General features: G+C 37.2%; 1 protein-coding gene across 1 annotated transcript in view; it reads right to left on the bottom strand.

Moving 5' to 3' along the window:
• The window catches only part of nek3 (NIMA related kinase 3), a 57,121-nt gene that overhangs the window by 4,558 nt on the left and 29,615 nt on the right, over positions 1–22,948 (bottom strand). The window contains exons 7-14 of the mRNA XM_039745851.1: positions 19,676–19,762; positions 15,835–15,889; positions 14,092–14,292; positions 11,982–12,057; positions 11,650–11,684; positions 5,462–5,561; positions 5,020–5,172; positions 2,986–3,120 (exon numbers count right to left, since the gene is read on the bottom strand). Coding sequence (XP_039601785.1) covers positions 2,986–3,120; positions 5,020–5,172; positions 5,462–5,561; positions 11,650–11,684; positions 11,982–12,057; positions 14,092–14,292; positions 15,835–15,889; positions 19,676–19,762 — 842 coding nt within the window. The remainder of the gene's footprint in view (positions 1–2,985; positions 3,121–5,019; positions 5,173–5,461; positions 5,562–11,649; positions 11,685–11,981; positions 12,058–14,091; positions 14,293–15,834; positions 15,890–19,675; positions 19,763–22,948) is intronic.

The following is a 22,948-nucleotide window of genomic DNA, read 5'->3' as shown; positions in this document are numbered from 1 at the left end:
ACACGTGGAAGTGTGTGTGTCTGTGCGGCCCCGAAGCGAGAGGTGGAGTTGGGGTAAGGGCTCCACCTGCGAGGATACACAATTGAGGCCAGCACGTCAGCAAAACAAAACCTCAGAACAAAGAGTCACTTGCTTAGAGGCTAATACAGAAGTGACGTGAGCACATTGGCAAAAGGAAACCTCTGAAGAAAGACAGTCGCTTAGCCGCTAATGCACAAACGATGCAAGCACGTCGTTAACAAGAAACCTAGGAGAGAGATGCCCAGAGTAGTTCCTTTCAATTACCTGACATGTCTGCATTTCAATTTTTTTCTGACGATTTCAATAGTTTCTAGGACCCCAGGCTTTTTATAGCACGGGCTTACATAGCTAGTAGTTATCTAATGACTCGGCTTAGACCAACCATGTTGAGGTCATACTAGAAAAGCAAAAAAGCACTTCTACTTTCTTAGATACCAAAAGAAGTGTGGGATGGGTAAAAGGATTCTCTAGAATTGTGTTAAAGGGGTTTCTGTGATAGAACAGTCTATGTCATCACCACGTGTCATGACAAAATAACCATGCTAGACTGAAAAGCTATCTAAAGGGTTGTGATGTTAAAAAAAAAAAAATCATAGGATGTAACAGTCCATCATCATCAGCGAACAACTATAGCCGACACTGTAAAAATAATCTGTGCTATAATGAATGGTCCTGGGCCTGGGCCCCAGTAATTTTCAGCTTTCTAGTCAGACAAGCATTATTGCACCATCATTCCAAAAGCTAAACTTAAAAGAAGTGGTGAGGCGGCCTTCTGCTGTTATGCACCTAAATAGGAATTCGCCAGGCAAATACAGTAGAGCAGTTTAAAACACTGCTGAAAACACATTACTTTAACATGGCCTTTTTATAACTTCACTTTAACTTAATCCTGATACTCTGTATGTTCAATTCATCATAATAACTATTCACAGTGGCTCCAAAATCCATACTGACCCCTACTCTCTCTTCTGTTTCTTTTTCCGGTTTCTTTGTGGGTGCGGCCTGCGCCACCTCCACCTACTCAAAGCATCATGATGCTCCAACATTGATGGACTGAAAGCCAGAAGTCTACGTGACCATCATCATCAGGTTCTTCCATGAAAACCCTAAATACAAAGAGGACTGTTTGATTTATGTTAGGTAGATTGCCCAGAGGGTCTCTTGGTCTGGAACCCCTACAGATTTTATTTTTTTCTCCAGCATTTGGAGTTTTTTTTTGTTTTTCTGTCCACCCTGGCCATCGGACCTTACTTATTCTATGTTAATTAATGTTGACTTATGTTTATTTTTTATTGTGTCTTCAATTTTTCTAATCAATTTGTAAAGCACTTCGAGCTACATTTTTTTGTATGAAAATGTGCTATATAAATAAATGTTGATTGATTGTCTAACTAAAAAGTTTGAAAGCAGGTTTTACTGCCAGGCAGGTAAATGGTGTTCTGACTGTCTGACTGCTTGGGCGTCCACATCTCCGAGGACCTTTCTTGGACAATAAACACTTCCAGTCTAGTTAAAAAAACGCAACAGAGACTTTAACATGGCCTTTGCATAACTTCACTTTAACTTAATCCTGATACTCTGTATGTTCAATTCATCATAATACCTATTCATGGTGGCTCTAAAATCCGTACTAACCTCTACTCTGTCTTCTGTTTCTTTTTCCGGTTTCTTTGTGGTGGCAACCTGCGCCCTCTCACCACCTGATCAAAGCACTGTGATGTCCCTACATTGATGGATTAAAGGCCAGAAGTCCACATGACCGTCATCATCAAGTTCTTCCATGAAACCCTGAATAAATAAGGACTGATCATTTATGTTAGGTACAGCAGAATGCCTAGAGGGGGCTGGGCGGTCTCGTGGCCTGGAACCTCAGCAGATTTTTTTTTTTTCTCCAGTCGCCTGGAGTTTTTTTTCTTTTTCTGTCCTCCCTGGCCATCGGACCTTACTTTTATTGTATGTTAATTAGTGTTCCCTTATTTTAATTCTTATTTATTTTGTCTTTTTTCCTCTTTCTTCATCATGTAAAGCACTTTGAGCTGCTAAATATTTATGAAAATTTTCTATATAAATAAATGTTGTTGTTTCACTTCACTTCTGCATGTGACCTTCATTTGCATAAACCATTGTGCCCCATTTTATCCAGGTATTCGCTGTCAGCACTGTGGAGAAAAGGGGGCACCGTGGGTTAGAGTGTTCCACATCACTACAGCATTAACGACAAATATCAACAAAGGGTTGTCCGATTCTCTTTTGCCTACAATATCACCAAATCTCAACCAAATCAGTTTGTGGGTATTTAGTTTTACAATTATGGATGATTTTTAACCCCAAATGCTGATTTATTGTTGCATCTTAACGGATACCTACTGCTCTTGATGTCTCAGCTGTGGAATGGCCAAATGGGGCAGACAGCTTGGTGGCCGAGATCTCCAGGACTCTAAACAAATCCAAATCATATTATGTGATATCATCTACTGTTAAAGTCTGGTCCATACTTGTAAATTTTTTATTTTTATATTGTATTCAGGATTTGTTCTGTTCATTGTATTGTATTGACCCCCTTCTTTTGTACACCCACTGCACACCTCTTTCTGAACTGACTTTCCCAAGGTTTCTTTCATTTTTTCCCTACAAGGGTTTTCTTGGGAGTTTTTCCTTGTCTTCTTAAAGAGTCAAGGCTGGGGGGCTGCCAAGAGGCAGGGCCTGTTAAACCCCATTGCGGCACTTCTTGTGTAATTCTGGGCTATACAAAAATAAACTGCATTGTATTGTATGTGCCATCATGTCAAATTTTTCTTTCAACTTTGTATTAGATAGATAGATAGATGTGAAAGGCACTATATAATAGATAGATAGATAGATGTGAAAGGCACTATATAATAGATAGATAGATAGATGTGAAAGGCACTATATAATAGACAGATAGATAGATAGATAGACAGATAGACAGGTAGATTTACTTACCTGGTTTATAGATAGTGTATGTTTCAAAGGCCAGATTTAAGCTGGCATTTTCAAATAAATTAAGCACTTCTTTTGGAGGTTCCTTTGTCCACTGCTTTCGTGAAAGGTTTTCCTCATGAAGTAGTACATGGCTGCCTGCAAGCAAATAGTAAAAATGTTTCAAATATAAAAATTTGAAAAGAAAATCACTTACCACTAGGTTGAAATGAATTATCCTTCAAAACGCAGGAAGGTTTGATCTCCTCAGTTTATAAAGTAGGAAGACTGTTGCAGTATAATATGCATTGCATATTTAGTAGTTCACTTTACGCAACACAACATGCAACATCAGAATACTTCACTAATGCTTATATATACTTTTTACATTTGAAACACAAACAGGCTATGTGACTTTTAAATGGCCGGGGACTGTACCAGCAGTCTTAGGGTTTAAAGTCTTATTGCTACAGCCGCAATGTTATCCTTTCTGCCTAAACTATGTGACACTAGTAGAAGAGAAACAACAGAAAATGAATACGGTACCACATATTAAATACAATATCTGATGATAGATGCAACAAGCATTAATGCAGTAGTCAGTATGACTGATTATTCAGCAGCATTATGACCAGTGCATGAAAACTGTCTATGGATCTACTGCTGCAAATGGCCCTGAATGGAGGGGGGAGAAACATAATTTGCTGTGTTAACTAAAAAAAAATTCAAGCTGATCCTCTCTACAGCATCACTTTTGCTGTTGATAGTTCAAGTGTGGGTTTGCCTCATGTTTATAGACATCTATACCCAGTGACTTAGTTTTGGCAACAGAAGTGGACAGACTGTTATACTGGCAATACTATGTCATCAAGCAAATCTCTTCTCTGTAATCCATCTCATTTTTATTGGTTAGCCATACCGTCATAAAGAAACAAGGTGTACAGATGGGGCCTCAGCACTTTACCCTGTTGTGTGCCTGCGTTTGTGTAAAAGAAGTGATACTTCAAACCTACACATGTGGAGGTCTGCCAATAACTGCGTCCAACATCCAGTGGGAAAGAATATCAGTCAACTCCATGTCAAGAAGGCTGATGATCAGCATTTTTTGGTAAGACAGTGTTAAATGCTGAGGTGTAGTCTATAAACAGCACTATGGTACAGCACTTTCTAATTATGAAAATGTGTCAGAATGGTAATGAAAAGCAAAAATCTGTCTGTTTTGATGATATATGAACTGTAATCCACACTATCTGGAAAATTACGTTTTTAAGGAGCCTCGGTCCCAGTCTCTTAAAGCACACTTTTGTTTTATTTGGCATGTGAATGTTTATTTATTTTTAACAGCTTATCCTATAACATGTCCTCATACCTTTCAAATATCAATTATTTTTATATTGTCGGTGGTTCAAGCCATGCAAATAACATTCAACAAAATACTTCCTTGAACTAATAAATATGCAGAGATGATTATGTTTGTTGATGCATAGCAATGTATAGGAGTCAAGTGCTTCTTCATTTCTTAATTCTGTCAAATGTTTTAAAATATAATCAGCAAAATAATATATATATTTGCAACTTTACAGCTACAGTTGTTGTATTCCCACTATTAGTGAATGGAAATGAATAAACATCTAATACAATCTATGGCACACTGGTTACCGGAACTGCAGAAATGGTGTGCACAATCCCTGATTTGATAAATTATATAAAAATGTTAAGTTAATCAGCAAATAATTGTGCCAAGTATATATTTTTAAACACTATTATCATGCCTTAGAGGATCAGTTACCTCTCTGTAATATAAAAGACAAAGGCTAGCATGGATTAGAAATTAGGATCCAAAGTCAACCTATTTGGCAGTCAGAAGGATCAAGGACAATTAGGTGTTGGGTTCAAATGGATTATGTATAATACTTGCTGAGAAATCTAATAAATGAAACTGCTAAAATGCAGTATGTGCATAATCTATCCGGCTGCCATTCACCTTAAATAAAAGCAAATGGCGCAGTACATGAAATTCCCGTCCAATATTACGGAGGTGAACAATGCACATCTTACCTGGTAAGTCTCCAGAATATACTCTCCCAGATGAAGTAAAATCAGCATTCTTTAAGACATCTAGAACAGCATGCCCTTGGTCTTCATCCCAGTATTTTCTTGTTGGACCTCTAGAGGATTCAGGGAATATTACATGTGGTCCCTCTGGTGTTACTAAAGGACCAAAGAAAATATATGAACATATAAACTTAATTTAAAAACGGTCTGTTTTGCTGTTTCAGGTCCCAGCATTCAGTTCTTGAAGTGGTCAGTACTTGTATGAAGTAAGCATATTCTCCATATTCTCAAGTAGAATTTTAATCCCTGTACCTAATGGATTCCTTCCCCATCACAAAGACATACAGGTTATGTTGATTAGTGATTGTCAGTTGGCTCATTCAATGAATGTGTATACCCTGTGATGAACTGGTAAACCCATTCAAGGTGGGTTGCTGCACTGTACCTTCCATATTGCAGGTTCCTTCTTCAAGGGTTTTTTGACTCAAAACCTTCACTACCATTTCTCCCTCACTTTTCCTCCAGTTACGATGTTGCCTTTCTTCCTATAAAAATAAATTAAAGTCACATTCAAAAATCACTTCAAATTTAAACATTGACCCTATAATACTATAAATTACATTTTCAAAAAATCTCATTTTACCATTCATTTTCATCTTTACACAAAGGAAACATTAAATGCACTCTAAAGTTGATGTCACATTATGCAACTTTTTGTCTTGGGGTATGTCAGATTTGCCAATTGCAGTCCCTGATCTCATCGCTGCACCATGTCAAATTATATAACTTGAAGTCGCAGCCCATGTCACATTTACCAATCAGCACCAATTTTCCAATCAATCATGCTCTCCCATTTTTCTGACAGCCAATAGCGTGTTGCCTGAACTGGCACTGTATAAAGGATTAACAGTTGCAGCGAGTTCAGCAGCAATCTCAGCCCTTTATTACTTTTTTCCATTCTGTTATGGCATATAAAACACCAGATTTTAGACAGACGATTGTCTCCTCCATTTTTGACGTTCACAACCCCCATGCTGCCTGGCAGAGCTGGCACTGTACGAAGGGTTAATAGCTGTGGTGTATTAAGGCACAGTCTCTGCCCTTTTTTTTTTTTTCCATTCTGTCTTAGTACCTAAAAACGGGACATCAGACAGACGAGCATCTCTTCTGTTTGTCAAATACAAAACGTGCATGTTCCTTATTCCACAACACTGCAATCTATGTATTATACTTCCGGATGAGCAGTCTTTGGTTGTCAGCTCTCATGCACACACAGCCTGCCCCTCCAACTAAACAGCAAATAGCAGACTAGTTTGTCTCAGTCTTTGGGTATGCCACACTAGGCAATCGTCTTTACAGGAGCACACCGCCAACTGCCTCCAACTCAGCAAGTCAATGTAAATGAACGCTACGACTAAGTATTGCTGGAAAAGTCACATAATGTGACACAGACTTAATATAACACAGTTTGTCTGGGATAAACGGCTGAAACTAGTCTTTAAAAAATGATAATGCATTTTCAGTAAATAAGATCCCGAGTAAGGTCAGTGAAATAAAGAACTAAAGAAAAGCATATATTAAATATCCTTGGGATGTTTTTTCCTGTGTTTTATAATATGAGAATGACCAATCCATTCTTAAAATTTTAGTCAACTACAATTTCATTAATTCACACGATAGAGACAATCACCATAAAGAGATAACAGGGCCTAAAAAAACAGCATCATATGAATATGCATTAATGTCAGTTTTCAGTCCTGCCGTTCCATTTCAGAGAGATGGTAGTCATCACAGCAGCATGGGGTACAAAGTCAAAGTGAACTTTGTCATCTCAACCATATACAAGTATACAAATAGACAAAATTGCGAAGTTCAGGGTCCACAGTGTAACAACATGAAGTACATATAATGAATTATAAAAAGAAATAAAATTTAAATTTAAAATTAAAACACAAACAAGACAAGATATTGTCCAAAGACAAGATCAACAATATTGAGGTGTAGTTAGCAATATGAACATTGATGCAATGTATGGTATTTGCAATCTAGATACATATATAGTCAATAGATATGTAACATTATAAATAAATAATAGATATAGATAATATAGAAATTATCAGTGTATGATAATAGTTGTTTAAGACATGTGTAAACAATGACAGGTCAGAGTGTTTCACAGCAGAAGGATATTAAGAGTGTCAAAATACTTAAAGGTCAGTATGAGATTTTCAGATCTTTTCTACATGCACACTCGTCTTTGCAGGAAAGTGGCTTACATGTATAAAAGTTCTGTTTTTAGAGGTGGTTGAGGCCGTGTGGAAGATCCCAGGTGGCAGCATGGAGTTAAGGAGTCTGACAGCTTGGGGGTGAAAACTATCCTGCAGCCTGGCAGATCTAGCTCCGATGCTGCAGATCTTCTCTTGGATGGCAGAAGTGTGAAAAGTCCATGTGAGGGGTGTAAGGGGTCCTGCACAATGCTGCAGACATTGAGGACACTGCATTTGTAAAATATGTCCTATAGTGAAGGGAGAGGCACCCTAATAATGTTCTCTGCTGTCTTCACTATCGTTTGCAGGCACTTTTGGGCGGATATTATGCAGTTGCCATACCAGACAGTAATGCAGCTGGTCAGAACACTCTCAATGGTGCCTCTGTAGAACATGGTGAGGATGGAAGGGGGGAAAACTTGCTCTCTGCAGCCGCCTCAGGAAGTGTAGTCTCTGCTGGGCTTTCTAGATTAGTGATGAGGTGTTATGTAAAGGATTAAACCTGGAGAGTGTGTCAGTTTTTAACAGGGCATTCACACACATTCAGCCATGTTAGGCCAGTCTAAAGACAGAAATGAACCTTACAATGATATCATAGGGTCAATGGGAGTGTGAAATAGGCTGCATATTCAAAGTAGAACCTGGCCACCACCATGGGGTTGTGTGTCTTGGTTTCTAGCTTCAGTGTGTTGTTAAAACAATACTCAATTAATTCTTTGTGAAATCAAACATCTGGCTGATAGACTGAGATGTGAGGATACCTGCTTTTGTCTCAGTAAGCTAAGATCCTATGTCACAATTTAGTCTATTCTTTTCAAAGTAGTACAATGTCCTCAAAAATGACAGAATGCAGTCATGTTCCTGCTGAAGGACATTGCTGATAGCCTCAATCCTATAGCCCATCACATAGCTCGCACCACACTGTTTTGCAGTTATAGTGCCTTTCATGATAATTTGGCAAAATGTTGTTAGCATGCCAAGTTTAGTTAATATCATGTCACTATAATATATTTCCTGCATTTTAGTCAAGTTTAACAAAAGTGGCATTTATTTCATTATACTCTTGATGTGGTTTTCAATGTTTCAGACCACATTTTATCAATAAAAAGAATAAATTGAAAAGTGATTGGCAGTGTTATGTAGATGCCTTTTTCGCAGAGAGAACTCGCAAGTTAAAAATATTAAAAATAACGGATTTTGCTAAATTTGGTTACATCTTGCTGTCTGGGAGTCCCAAAGAAGAGGACAGGGCTGTGTGTGCTATAAGGGTTATTTAATTAAAAGGAGTAAATGTCATAAAACTACAAGATCCACATTCTTATGGTATTAGTTAATTGTTGTAACTAGTCGTAAGTTTAGGGCTGGACACATACATTAAAAATGCTAACTATTCTGAATTATTAGCCTATAAATGTTGCAAGGAAGAACACTTTCATACACCAAATAGGTCTGATAACTTGTAAACTTAATTAATGAGATAGTGAAGTGTAACCTGAAATCACAAGAAAAAAGGGGCTATAAAATAATCATCTTTCATTATTACAGATAATAATGTGGAATCGGTAAGAAATTAATTAATTGAGGTTACTAAGGCATATTGCTTACATATGTAACATGTACATCTGGGCATCTGCAATGTGCTCAAACAGACCAATGGTGGAAAAATAGCAGCACAGACTCAAAAAACACTGCAGTGCCAGACAAAAATACTAGTAACATGCAATCAAACACAATCCTTCTGTGATGACACAAGTTATATTTGCAACAAATACAACAATAAGTGACAGTGAATATGTACAGTATATACAGGGGCTTAAATAATAAGCAATGAAAGAAAATGAGAAAAAACAGTCAACTCTTCTTCTTCTTCTTCTTCTTCCTCCTCCTCCTTCACAAAACAAAAACCCAGAATACTGAAAAATAGTTATCATAAACAAAAGTGAAAAAATGGCCCAAGCACAAAACTATACTAGGAAATATTAAGAATCTTTACAGACTCGCTCAGCTAACCTTCTGCACACGCCAGTCAGTCAAAAGACGAACCTGATAGGTATCTCTCAGTTTCATATGCCAGGTCTGTTCACCTGACCAGTTGCTACTAACGGTCTGGAATAACTCAATCAGGGATGACATAGTGACATTTCCACCCATAGGTAATTCCATGTCAGATCATCACACTTCTGGATGTCATTGTCACAGATTTTAACAAAACTTGGCATGAGTAAAGCATACGAGTAAAGCTCAAACTCAAATTACACATATCTTGGATCAATATTAAGGGAGTTTTTGGGGATTGACTTTGACTGGCTATATCTCCCTAAATACAAGTAGCACAGAAATGGTTCCCATTTTGTTTCCAACTCTGTATTCTGCCTAAATGCTATGCTATCTCCATCCTGAAAAATGACTGTGTTATAAATGATTATAATATTAAAAATGTAATAGTGAAAAAACTCTCTTTTAAAATTGGTCAGTTTTTACTAAAGCTAGCTTATAATGCCATGAAAATCTCCAGAAAAGTAGGTCTTTTATTTTTGAGTCATTGCTGGTGATATCATTACTTATCTGAAGTGTGAATCAAAACCACAATTCCTTACAATGCTGTTGAATAACAGTTAGTGATCAGTGAATGGCACAGGGCTATTAGGGTTCATGAAAACTAAGACTACAGCCAGATCTAGCAATGAAAATATCATTTTAATTGTAATAAAAACAATTACAATTAAAATTGAATAAAAAAAGGCAATAATACCAAAGTAAATAAAACAAAATGGAATTAATGGTAAAATCAGAATAGTTTTATTTTTTTCTCTTCAGTTCACACTTTTGACTTCTTGAGAGACACTGGCCTACTAAAAAGGACCTTAAATTAAGTAAATCATATTTTAGATCATGCACTCTTTCATTGCATGTTTTCAGAAAATACAGATCAAGCCCTTCCTCATAAACTTGAAAAACTAACAAAAAAACTAGATGAGTTCTTAGACCACTAGAGTGAGGAAAGAAATTCAGCTTTGGTGTAATCATGAATAAGTTACGTACAAGGTGTACTGTTTGAATGGTAAAGTGGGCATGTAAAAACACAAACTATGGCTACATTCTCAATTTATACTCCATCAGAACATTTAATGCAGCAATTGATTCTTTGCTTGAAATTTTGTATGTCCGTCCTGTTGCCGTCACAGGTTCAAGTACTAAAAGCACATCCTGATGATCCATGACAAGTGCAACAGGACGGTATGGAAAGGAGTACGATGGAGATAGTCCATGAGGATGTGAAAGGTACAGTCTCAACTCTCCAGTGCTGGGCATAGTTTCTTCAATACATCCTAGCCATGTACTTTAAACTCCAGATGTTGAGGGACTAGTCATAGTTTCAGGATTGGGAAGGTCTGCTAAGTCACTACTGGAGAGTCAGACTGACAGATCTGCGCCACAGCACATGCAAGACTTAATCAGACATCTTTCTCGGCAGGTACAAAGTAACACTGGGTTACACATGTGGAACATAGAAGATAGTGTCTACTAATGACAAATTCCTTTGCTGATTACACTAGTACTTGCTGCTGCTATTGCTGGAAAACTTAAAACTTGTCTAGGTAAGGGCATGCTCTGTCAGGCAAAACTGGGAAACTAAAGCCAGAGGACCAAATAGACATATATCATCAGAGTAGGGCTGTTAATTTATCATGTTACCTACAGCAGCACATAGCTTAGGACTGAAACCTCAAAGCTCCAAGTGACTCTTTGGGCTGCACATGTTCTCCAGTTTGCCTTCCAGAGCCTTATGCACTACAAGGTTACAGCTTAAAAGTATCTTGATTAATGTGAGAATGTTGATGGAAACTACAGAGCAGTATATTTTCACAGTATGTGTAAATGGATATTTTAGTTGAAAGGCAGTTTTGTACTTAACAGCCAATGACATTTGCTGTGCCGCATCAGCACATTAGATCTGCACCTTGAAAATTCCACCAAAGCTAGATGCTGTGAACAGAGAATGTGTATGTCCTCATGCTTTAGGAAAGACAGTGGTAAGAATCTGTTGTCTTTAACATACCTTGGAAAACTCAGAAGGCACGTTTCCTTAAATTGGAACCTTAGGCACTTCGAAGTGGACATATTCGTCAGGTTTTAAGGTCATTGTAAACCTCTAGGGGATAGGATTTCTTTAAACTTATAAATAAAACATATGCCACAATTGGAGGTAAAAAAAACTTAAAAAAATTTCTGAAACAAACTCGCATCCCATGGACAAACTAAAATAAGGGATTCTGACTTCCTCCTGCAGCCCAAAGACTGGCAATATACTGTATGTCCAAAATGAGTGATGTGTTACAACCACAATTAATAATTAAGTACATACCTTAAATTCTTGGTTTGACTCAACTGGAATACAACCTGGAATATAAAATTTGGTATAGATAATTTTGTTCTCTGATAATTGTAGAAAAATATACAGTATTTCCGTGACTAATTTACATGTTTCAGTATGACTGTACAGAACCAACCTCCTAAAAGTTACATTCACACTAAGGAACAAAAAACAAAGATTATCTTTTAGGCTGGTATTTTAACAAAACTATCAGTATGGTGCTGAAGAATAAACAAGTAATTCATTATTGAATTGTCAGTGAAAGATAAATAATACAATTTACTAGATACTGTACAAAGAAATAATATTTAGAGCAGAATTACCTTCTGATGCTTTGTGGTCTTCACTGTAAACGTGAGGTAATTTCTTCAATTCAACATCAGATGTTGTACTGCTGTTCTAAAATACAAGCATGTGTTTTTTTATATGGCATGCCCGATTTGGTTGCGTTAGGTGCTACTATCCATCATGATGGACAAATAAGATATAATGGAAAACTGTGATCAAAAATATTCTAAAACAAAAATAACCAAGGGCAACATTTATAAATATATATGTAAAGTGAATGCGCGCAGCTGAATATCTATTCATAACCACACCATATGCTATGATCAGGTTAAGAATGTAAATTAAAAATTCTTCTGTGAAGTAGAGGGTTTTAATACAGCATATTTTTATACCACCTATCTCATTTCCTGCATACAGTGCATCCGGAAAGTATTCACAGCGCATCACTTTTTCCACATTTTGTTATGTTACAGCCTTATTCCAAAATGGATTAAATTCATTTTTTTCCTCAGAATTATACACACAACACCCCATAATGACAACGTCAAAAAAATTTTTATTTGTGAATACTTTCCGGATGCACTGTATGTGTCTGGGAACCACATTCCTAGCTCCAATGAGGTAAGCAATACCATGCCGGAAAAAGAGGGGGCACAGATGCTAATCTGCAGCCAAGAAAAAGCTACCAAGAGGGAAGACTGACTCCATCCCCCACCTGAGAAACTACACTACTCCCAGTCCCCAGAGTATAAATATGGCCCATTCCCAGAAGGTTTTATCAGATGCCAAATTGACTATTCCAGAGGACAGAGCTTCCAATACTAACCAAAAGATTTATGCAGTTTTGCTTGACGTGTTTCCAGCTGTCTTTTCAGTTTCTTATTAAATGAGGCTACAAGGGAGATACCCAACCTTTCTTGACTTCTCTGAGTTGTGTGTCTGCCCGGTCACTTCTATCTATCCATCCATCCATTATCCAACCCACTATATCCTAAGTACAGGGTCATGGGGGTCTGCTGGAGCCAATGCCAGCCAACACAGGGCGCAAGGCAGTAAACAAACCCCAGGCAAGGCATAAGCCCACCACAGGATGCGTGTACACACACACACACACTCACCAAGCACACACTAGGGACAATTCTATTTATTAAAAAGCAAACTTTTTTGTAGTACTGTAAATCTCCAAAATCAAATTATTCAATAAATTACCTATCCAAATATAAGAAATAAGAAAGTACAGCTTTTAATAATTTCTTTTAAGAGGCTTTCAAATACTCAAGTGTTAATAGAATGTCTACCAGAATGTCACTTTTGAACAAGGAATAAGGTTAAGAGGTGAAGTGCGTGTTATTTTCATCCTTCATCAGAGTAGGTTATTTTATGTGCGTTATGTTATTTTTCAAAGAGTCAACGCTATATAATATATATGACTAAATTAAGTTATTTTTCTGAGTACAGACTCACAGAGCAAATAGAAATATGAAATTTCACTTTGCTAAACCATACATTTCCACATAGGCACACTCATGCCTAGGTAAAACAAAGAAGGCTTTAATTTTATTAACATAAACAAAGCATGACAATGTCGAGGCTTTTCGCATTATAATTGATGTATGATCTGTTGGCAGGACTGTTTGGACAACAAAAACAGACTCATTCATTCATTCATTCATTCTCTGAACTGTGTAAGTCAGTTTGTCTATTTCTGCAGGATTTTCAGCTAGCAATCCTGTATCCTCCACCATCCCAAACCAATAAAGACAACGACTGGCCCAGCTAATCTGGCCTTCTATAAATAATACTGGGTGTGTCAGCAAGTAGGCCAAGTGATTGCACGGTGCCCCACCGAAAACTGGGTTCTACATTGCGCCAGTGTTACCAGGATAAGCTCTAGCTCCCTACGTAATATTGTAATGAGATAAACAAGGTCAGAAAATTAATAAATTAACAAATGGGACAATATAACAATACCCAGCAGGTAAGAGAATGTGCTGCTTCCAGTTATAAATGCCTCCAATGTTACTGTCTGTTCAATATCTTCTAAAACAATTCTAAGAAAAGGCAAACAAATATTTTAACAATGGAAATTATTCAGATTTTCTATTTTTTTTTGTTAAGTATAGCATTGTACATTTAACATTTTACCTTCCGAGGTAAAAAGTTTTTCAGAAATCTGGATATTCGATGTCTAGACAGAATGGTGTTGACCGATGGACGATCCTTTGGGTTTATTTTAAATATCTGCTTAATCAAGTAATGAAGCTCATAGGGGTAGTGAGCAGGAAGTGGTGGGTATGAACCTCTACATATCTTCAGAATCAAGCTCTTCCAGCTGTTCGCCTGAAACTGAATTTGAAAAGATAAATACAATTAGACTTTGAGTTACAAGTTAAGGCTCTAGATCTACATTTACATTACCTTCATATTAATGTAATTCTTGCTGTATACCTAATTATTACATTATTATATTGTGTGTTACATATGGGGGTTATCAAAAATAAAAGTAATACTTTCTATACTTCACTCAAAAATCAGTAATATCTGCTAGTATATTTTGTGATTCATTTGAAATTTCCTCGTTGCTAATGCACTGCCACAAAAAAAACTCTACTATAACATCCATAGATAGCCCTCAAACTGGCATCATATGCATTTTAAATAACAGGCTGTTACCAATTTTCCAGATGAGGAGAAAAGACTAGTAAGAAACAATGACTGTATAACTCAGATTGAGCTCCCTCATATTTTCACCTTCTGTAAGCCCTCAAAGATGCCATTCAACTAAAAAACCCTGGGTGTGATGAAGAGGCTGGTGAAGAAGGGGCAGGTACAAGTTTGGAATATATGTTCTTGTTTCTCGCTAGTGTAAGGCTGTTGAAACTGAAAGAGACTATAGACATGAATGAGGAATGTGCAAATTCATTAATATCTCTTATGTGCGTGTGCATACATTTCAGTAAGAAATGGCTAGGAATAAAAAAAATATTGTGTTTCAAAACTTTCTAGGCTACCCATGTAGATACCCAAGTAAATCAAGTAAGTAATTCTACATCAATAAAAATGCTGTTCGGTATATGTTCGGTGTATGTTTCCTGTACCAAGCTAATATACTTACCATAAATGCCTGAAATATGCTGACATATTTAATAAATTACTTTTTTTTTTGTTTTACTCCACTTTAGCACTCAAATATTTGTTAAAGCTGCAAATATTTGGATGAAGAAAATAAAGCACTTAGGATTAGCTATGATGTGTGAAAAGTTTAGCCGCACAGTGGGCTCTCCTGATCAAGTTGATAAATCATACTACCGTACACCTTTTTCCAATATCGAGGACTAACTGAAGTCGTCTCAGTTCAAGGTGTTGTGAACCACACAACTAACCACATAACATGTCAAACTCAAACTGTAGTTTAAGTGTATTTTTTTTTCTGCTGTAGTTAACTCAGTGTTTTCCACCGTATGCATACATCAGAGAACACCTTTAATAATCCTGCTAAACGTGTTCAATTGCAGAAAGTCCAGTTACAACCTCAAGTCGCTTCTGTTTCTATTCATCTGTCAAGAATCAAGGCACAAGGAAGACACTACCTGGCCAATCCAAAATTTAAATTGTTACACCTGGTATATCAATTCCAATTGCCTACACAACCTTTATTATGTCCAAATAAAAAAAATAAAAAAAAAGCAAATGCCGTCTAGAAGTCCTCTTCTTGTCTGGCCTTCTTAACGATTTCTACAACCTGACAGACATTTACTGATAGAGGAGACTACTAACAACAACCTAAATTTTGTCTCTTACTGGCAAAAACTGGCCTGTAATGTTGAATTCAGCCTTTTTCAGACTCCTATGTCATATTAATAAAGGAAAAACATTAGGTCAACTTACGGGATGTTTCAGAGTACAAAGCTCATACAGCACACATCCTAGGGCCCATACATCACTAAAAAAATTGAAAAACAAAAATTAAAATGATAGATAGCAGGAACTGCTGTTTGTGGAACCAAATAGCAATTTTTACATTAAATCAAACTTTTATATGTTCTAATGACAAATTTGAATGTATTGTAGAAACTGCCCAGCAGATCATCGGCTGTTCTTTACCCTATCTGGATGAACTGCACAGCTCTCGCTGCCTCAGGAAAGCAGAAAATATCTTAAAAGACTCCTCACACCCCACTCATGACATGTTCCAACTGTTTCCATCAGGCAAAAGATATATGAGCATCAAAACAAAGATTAATAGACTGAATAACAGTTTCTACCCTGCTGCTATTAGGGCACTGAATGCCAACTAGTCACCTCCAATCCAGCAGTGCAATAGATGACATCTTGTGCAATAGTGTTTCATGAGCAATTATGGTCTTATGTTGAATGTTTGTGTTCTACTTTATTTCTTCTTATCCTTTCTTAATCATATTTATTTATATTTTGACACCGCAGGGACTGCACCTAACTTTATTGTATTTGTTACAATGACAATAAAGATATTCTGATTCTGAAAAACCTGAGAATAACACTAACAAACAATTCCTTAGTTATTTAGTATATAATAAATGTTTTTTCAGTGATGAAGTAAATCTAAATATTTCATTTTTCTAACTGCCATGCATATTTTCTTCTTTAAAAGCTCTCTCATGTTGTAATGTAGCTTCCATTTACAGACCACATCCTTGTTTTTACAATATTCACTCACATAATTGGACAGACAAGGCGACCATATTGCTATTCCTAGAGTCCAGGTACTCCTGGGGAATTCCCAAGAGTTTCAATCCTAGCCAAAGGAGAGATTTCCTCAGACTTGTCCTGGTTCTGCATGTGCCTACTCTCGTTGAGTATGCCAAATGTATCTCCCATGGGAAGTTCCTGGAGTATCCTCACCCAATGCCCAAACCACTAAAATTATCTCCTGTAAATTCCCAGAAGTGACAAGTACTTCCAAATTGATCAGTGCACAGAGAGTGATCCAGCCTGATTGTGTCTGTGGTTCAGTCATTGTAACCAAGGAGAAGTACTTATTTATCTTAAAAATGATGTTTTTCAGAACGCTTATAAATATAATAAAGCAAGTGTTACCAGCTATTCTGTCACTTCTGCTGATGACCTTCCTTTAAAGCAGTTTTGTGCTCTTCAGAACAAAAGTGAAGTTGCACAGCCTGGTCTCCTTATCACCTTCCCACTAGTTAACATCTTGCCAAAAACATGGGCATTATTATTACTAATTATTATTTTGCTTGTTTGCAAATGTGTATTTTTGCTTCCTGGGCACCTTTTATTCTTTTACACTGATGTTGAATAGGAACATGGCTCTACCCTGTCTTCCAAGCTATCACTAGAGACAAACTGCCACTTGTATTTTTTTTTCTTCCCAACATACATGGAAATGGATTGGACAAAATTTGAAGGTCTGCTGTTTGTTTACACCATCTAAGTAACAAACAAGACAAAATCATGGACAAATTTTGGTATTTTATAAATATCAGTGTTTCATGTCTCAAAAAGAAAACATCATCGGAAAATGTCTGGTCACCCTTTATATACTCTTCTATTTATTATTTTTTGAAAATAACTAGGGGGCTTTGCCCCTGCTCACTTTGCTTGCTCACCCTCTTCCCCCAAGGCACGCTACGCATCAGTCACTTCACGTCTCTGCCTCTGGCGATGTGAAGAGGGGGGCTGAACGTACACTAAGGAGATGCGATCGCTCCTCCGAAACCCCCTCTTAAATGGTTATACAATAGGAAACAAGTACATTTTTTTTAACCTCCTCTATGCTCGATCAGCTAGTTTGCTGCTGCTGCTTGTGTCGTGCTGCGTGATCTGGATGTTGTGCAGTGCTTTGAACATTTAAAAGCCTGTACAGTAGCTGTCCTTTTGTCTCATGGGACATTAACTCTTTGAGGGCTGAATATTTTTTCCATAAAGCCAAAATGCACACAAACCAATGTTTCCACACATAATTCAACATAAAATGTTTGTTGCTACGTGCTGTGGCTGCTGTTGGTGTATGTTTGGCAACTCTTGTGACAGTGGCTGCGAGGAGGGTACCTCGATGGCAAGCAGGAATACACAGTAGGCCGGCTGCCTGGTTGTCCTCGCACAGCAGATGGGTGGTGGTGGCAGTCGCAGTGTGACACAATATGGTTTGTACCTCTTGTTATCATAAGTGGTGGTCATCCCAGGCGAACGCTGCTGTAGACGTATCATCTACACAAACGTGTTCAACACCGCAATCAACTGGGGACTGATCAGCTGATGCTGGAACCCCATTTTTGTTTTCAATGTCTATCTCCTGATCACTTGCATCAAATTCCAAGTCCGACAAGTCAGAGTCCGATTCAGTGATCATATGTAAAACGTCCATGGGGTATTTAGTCTCTCACCAGATGTCAATACCATTTTAGAGGTAATTCGCTCTTCACTACTCACGCTGGGAATCGAAGGTTAAATCAACAAAGCTGCTTAACTTTCCTTCTAAGAAAGAGAGTCAAACTTAAACGTAAGGGTGAGTTTTGTCGCAGTTTACAGCTGACTACTGTCCTCTACCCCTGAATTTCAATAAAAGTCGACATCAGCCCTGAAAGAGTTAAAGTGTCTTCGAGAAAATCACATCTCATCTCCTTCCAAGATTTTTTTTTTTTATAATAGAGAGATATCAATATCAACTTTGACTGTATTGTGAAAAAAAGAACAGATTTACTCGCTTTTGTGTAATTCCCCTTTAATCCAACCATGCTATAAGCCTAAATCAAATGGGGAAAGTAGGAATGCGTTCAGGAGCAGTATGGAATATGTGGTGGGTGCAAGAGAAAGCGGGTGAAAGCAGATCCGGACTGGATGGAAGCAAAGCAAAGAGGCCCGCTGTAGACTCAGCGTGGGACAATCCCCCTAAACACCCCCCTCTCCTTCAACAGACTTTAGAGTTCAAACATTAGTTTGTAGCAAGGCAAACTTTATTCGATAATGTGGCGCAACAAGTGAAACATGCATTTGTGCTACGCACCCAGTGTTCCCATGACTAAGGTCTGATAGCTGATATCAATACTGAAGTCAAAATTTCACTACCAATCCAAGACTACTCTGGAGAGGCATGAAAATCGCTGTCCACCACCTGTTTACATTCAACCTAAGGGAGCTGTAGAGGATTTGCAGAAAAGAAAGGCAGAAATCCCCAAATTCAGGTGTATGAAGCTTATGGTGTCACACCCAAGAAGACTCCAGGCGCTTCAACAAACTACTGTACCAAATGAAGAGTCTGAATACTTGTGTCAATGGCAGATTTTGGTGTTTTGTTTTTAATAAATTGGAAAAATTTTCTAAAGTCCTGTTTCCACATTGTCATTCTGGGTTGTTGAGTGTTGCTTGATGTAGGGAAAAATAACTTAAATGATTTTAGCACAAGGTTACGACATAAACTATATAAAAAGGGATGGTGTCTAAACACTTTATAAATTCACTGTATGCTGCAGTATTCAATTTTTCCCTATCTATTGATGATATTGTATCTTAGTCATTAATTTTTTGGAGTCATTAAACCTGAGCTGAACCGAATCAGACTGAAACAAAAATCTGCACCCACTGTAGACAACCACATAAGCTGATTTTAGTATCTCAAAGATACAAAGAGCATCATTTTTATCAAGTAAAATAATCACATAGAAAATTACAACAAAAGGCATAAATATTTTAATACTTAAATCCACATTTCACAGTGTTCTCTTTTGCTAACCTTTTATTGTTGTAAGGCTTGTTTTCCCAAATTTCTGGAGATACATAATATGGCGTCCCCACATAGGAGCAAGCATAAGCCTTGGAACTAAAACAAGAAAAAAAAAAAAAGAGATAAAGACATATATACAGATAGGCAGATATCAACAAAGCCGTTTTGACAGTTAAAACCAATGCAGCTATCCAGTTTACTGCTATTCATTATAGTCGAGTTTGTAAATGTAAAATGTAAAATAACCTATTGTCTGTTTCCTTTACTGTTGGACAAATATAAATAAAATAATTTGCAGTTCAACAATGAAAGGCATGTTATGATTGGGTGACAGCCCTATAACTAAAACCCAAGCAAGACAACATTTTCTGATTCAAGTCTGATGCATCAAAATGTGAAGGGCTCATTTTGGATGTATATGGATCAAATCCAAAAGGCTGTGACTGGAAATTTTTTTCTCCCTTTAAATGCCCTATGGTACGGGGGTGGAGAGATAAACCTGATGTAATGAATGCTAGCTGAAGGTAGACATTTCCTTCATCTGAACAAGAACACACTGGAATGGGCAGACACTGTGAAAAATTAGAAGGCACCCTGCAAATCCAAAGTTATCTAAATAACTTTTGAGATACCTATCTGTGTTTCCAAGAGCTTTGGCTGGTCTTAAGTAATATGACGATTATCAGTTGGTGTTTGATATTAGATACATTGCACTGATAAGCTGAAACTCTTTGAGCTAGTAGGCAATTTTTAATGCATATACACTTGTGCCTATATATATGAAGCATCTCAGAGTAGGAAAATTGACCTGTCTCAAAAATCTCAGTGTGAGGCAAATTTTGTCCTACTCTTAAGAGTAAGAGTAAAAGGATTTTATCAATTTTCTTCATTTAGGTAACAAATCCTAACATTACCAGGATTTAGGAGAGTTTGTGAGGTGTCCTATTTTGTTAGGAGTTGCCAGAAGATGGCGTTAATGCAGAGATCAGCATGCACATCTTGGGAAAGGCAGAATGTTTTGGAAACACTGGACAACAATGAACTCCTAAAAAGATAATAATTTGACACTGATGGAATAATATTAGTCACAAATCTTGTGTGCTACATGATCATTCCACCTACACTGAGAAGCCATGCACTATCAGTTGAAATATAAATGTAATGTTATGTGAAGAATGCAGCTTTTAAATAACAGTGATTTGGTATGTCACAAACAATCATTTCTCAAGTTTTGCACCATACGCTGAAATAACTTACGACGTGTGAGGTAATAAGCAGATTTATACATTTCCCTACAACTCAATATGAAGTAATATTAAGGCAAGCTGCATTTATTCAAACCAGCACACACATAAAGATCATTGCCAAAAGTGTGGATGAGCACGCATATACGTGAATCGCAATCGATAAACATACAGATTGTCATGGGTGTAAACTGTACCGTAGTAGCCAGCATAAAACCCTAAAGACATGAGAAGTTGGATGGGTGATTGACAGTAAAATGTCACACAGGTAAGGCTGAAGTTTGATCGCTGGAACATTTGTGTTACCTTCTTCAACCTTCTGGGGCTTGCAAAGTGTAAGTGCAGACTCAAGGGGCATTGGTTAATAGAGTTGCACAGTGGACGGGAATGGGTTCATGGAGAGAGGCAAACAAGACAATCAAGACTTTGGAAGAGTGAGCGTGACTTCAGAAACAGCACAAGAATAGCTGTGGCTAGTTTTTGTAACTGTAACTTTACAAAGCATCTTCCATGGCCATAACAGAGGGAAGGTGATTAATCTGAAATTATGGCTGTTCATCACCCTTCCATCCATTAACTTTCTAAACAGACTTCCTCCTGAAGGAAGCTGAAACCTATCCCAGCAGACACAGGGCACAAGGCAAGAAGTATCCTAGATGCATTCGTTGTTAAATAAACATGCCTGTTATTGGGCTTTACTCTTGTTCAGTGCATATGTATCGTGAATTCCATCTCAGTGGTGGTTACAGTGTTATTCTTGATGCTAATTCACTACATCAATTATGTGCAGCTCAGCATAATATCCTACCTTATTATGTTTTCCTTCTTATTCTATGCTTATTTTTTTATTATAATAATTACCAGTAACAGTGCACTGCACAATAACGTGCAGTGAATACACTTGACTTGAACATTCATAGTCTTCATACTCTTTCTCTGTACGTTTAGCATTCGTTTCCTCAGAGGTTGATGCGCTTGCTGCTTCCTGAGCAGCTCTTCTTTTCTCCATCTTAGCGGTCTGCTTCTTTTCTTTTGTCAGCATCTTTTCATGTTAAAACTGATTAAGTCATTATTTGTGTTGCAATTACTTAGTGCGTTTTCTTTAATTATTCACTTAAGCTGGCACTTAAGTCTTCAATCTGCCAAAAGAATGATTTAAGATATGAAGAGGTAGAAGAAGTGACGGCAAAGGTTGTAGGGACGAGAATGGCACCCTTACACATGCGCCACAAGGCCACCCTGCTGGCCGCTGCGAGAGATGATTCCACATCAAAATAAGTTAAAAATAAAAAAAGGAATAACCTTGGAGGTCAATCATCACCCTGAAAGCGGACAGTAGACGTTACATAGTATACGTGTACTAAATTTCAGGTCAATAGGTCAAACAGTTTGCGAGCTACAGGTGATTTAAAATCCTAGACAGGCAGACAAACAGCCACGGCAGCATATTATATATGAAGATTATTATTGCTAATAATAATAATAATAATAATCATAATATTCTTTGTGGTTCAGCCTTAGCATTAGTATCAGAAAACTACAAAACGACATCACAAGCTCCAATTTGAGGCTTAGGGTGCTATGAAGTTGTGACATCATTCATTTTTAGATGTGAACTCTCACTCCTAGTTGGGAGTAAGTGCTTTGCAAAATTTTCTCATATCCTACTATAATGTAGGGCAAATTCTTATCCTTGTTTGACTTTTAGTTCAATTCCGCGAAGAAACTCTGAGACGCTTGATAAATATGGGCCTAAGTTTATAAAAATATTTTAGTAGCCCAGAAAGGGAGAGTTTATGGGATTATTTTTGGCTAGACTAGTACTTTTATTTTTTCCTCCAATTACTTACACTATATATGTGTTGTAAGGCCACAGTGATAATTAAAAGTATTAATCAATAAAAAAAATTGACTGGAAACTTCATTTTGGATACAGAGTGACAATTTTACACTACAACTTTAATTACTGGCAACCTGATGAGTACTGTTTAGGTAAGACTTTCAAATCTTGTGTATAGAATTTACAGAAACACAAATT

The sequence above is a fragment of the Polypterus senegalus genome, chromosome 2, assembly GCF_016835505.1.
Source record: "Polypterus senegalus isolate Bchr_013 chromosome 2, ASM1683550v1, whole genome shotgun sequence".
NCBI classification, from domain to species: domain Eukaryota; kingdom Metazoa; phylum Chordata; class Cladistia; order Polypteriformes; family Polypteridae; genus Polypterus; species Polypterus senegalus.
Note: the sequence above shows the minus strand (reverse complement) of the source record. Positions and strands in the feature narration are given on the sequence as shown.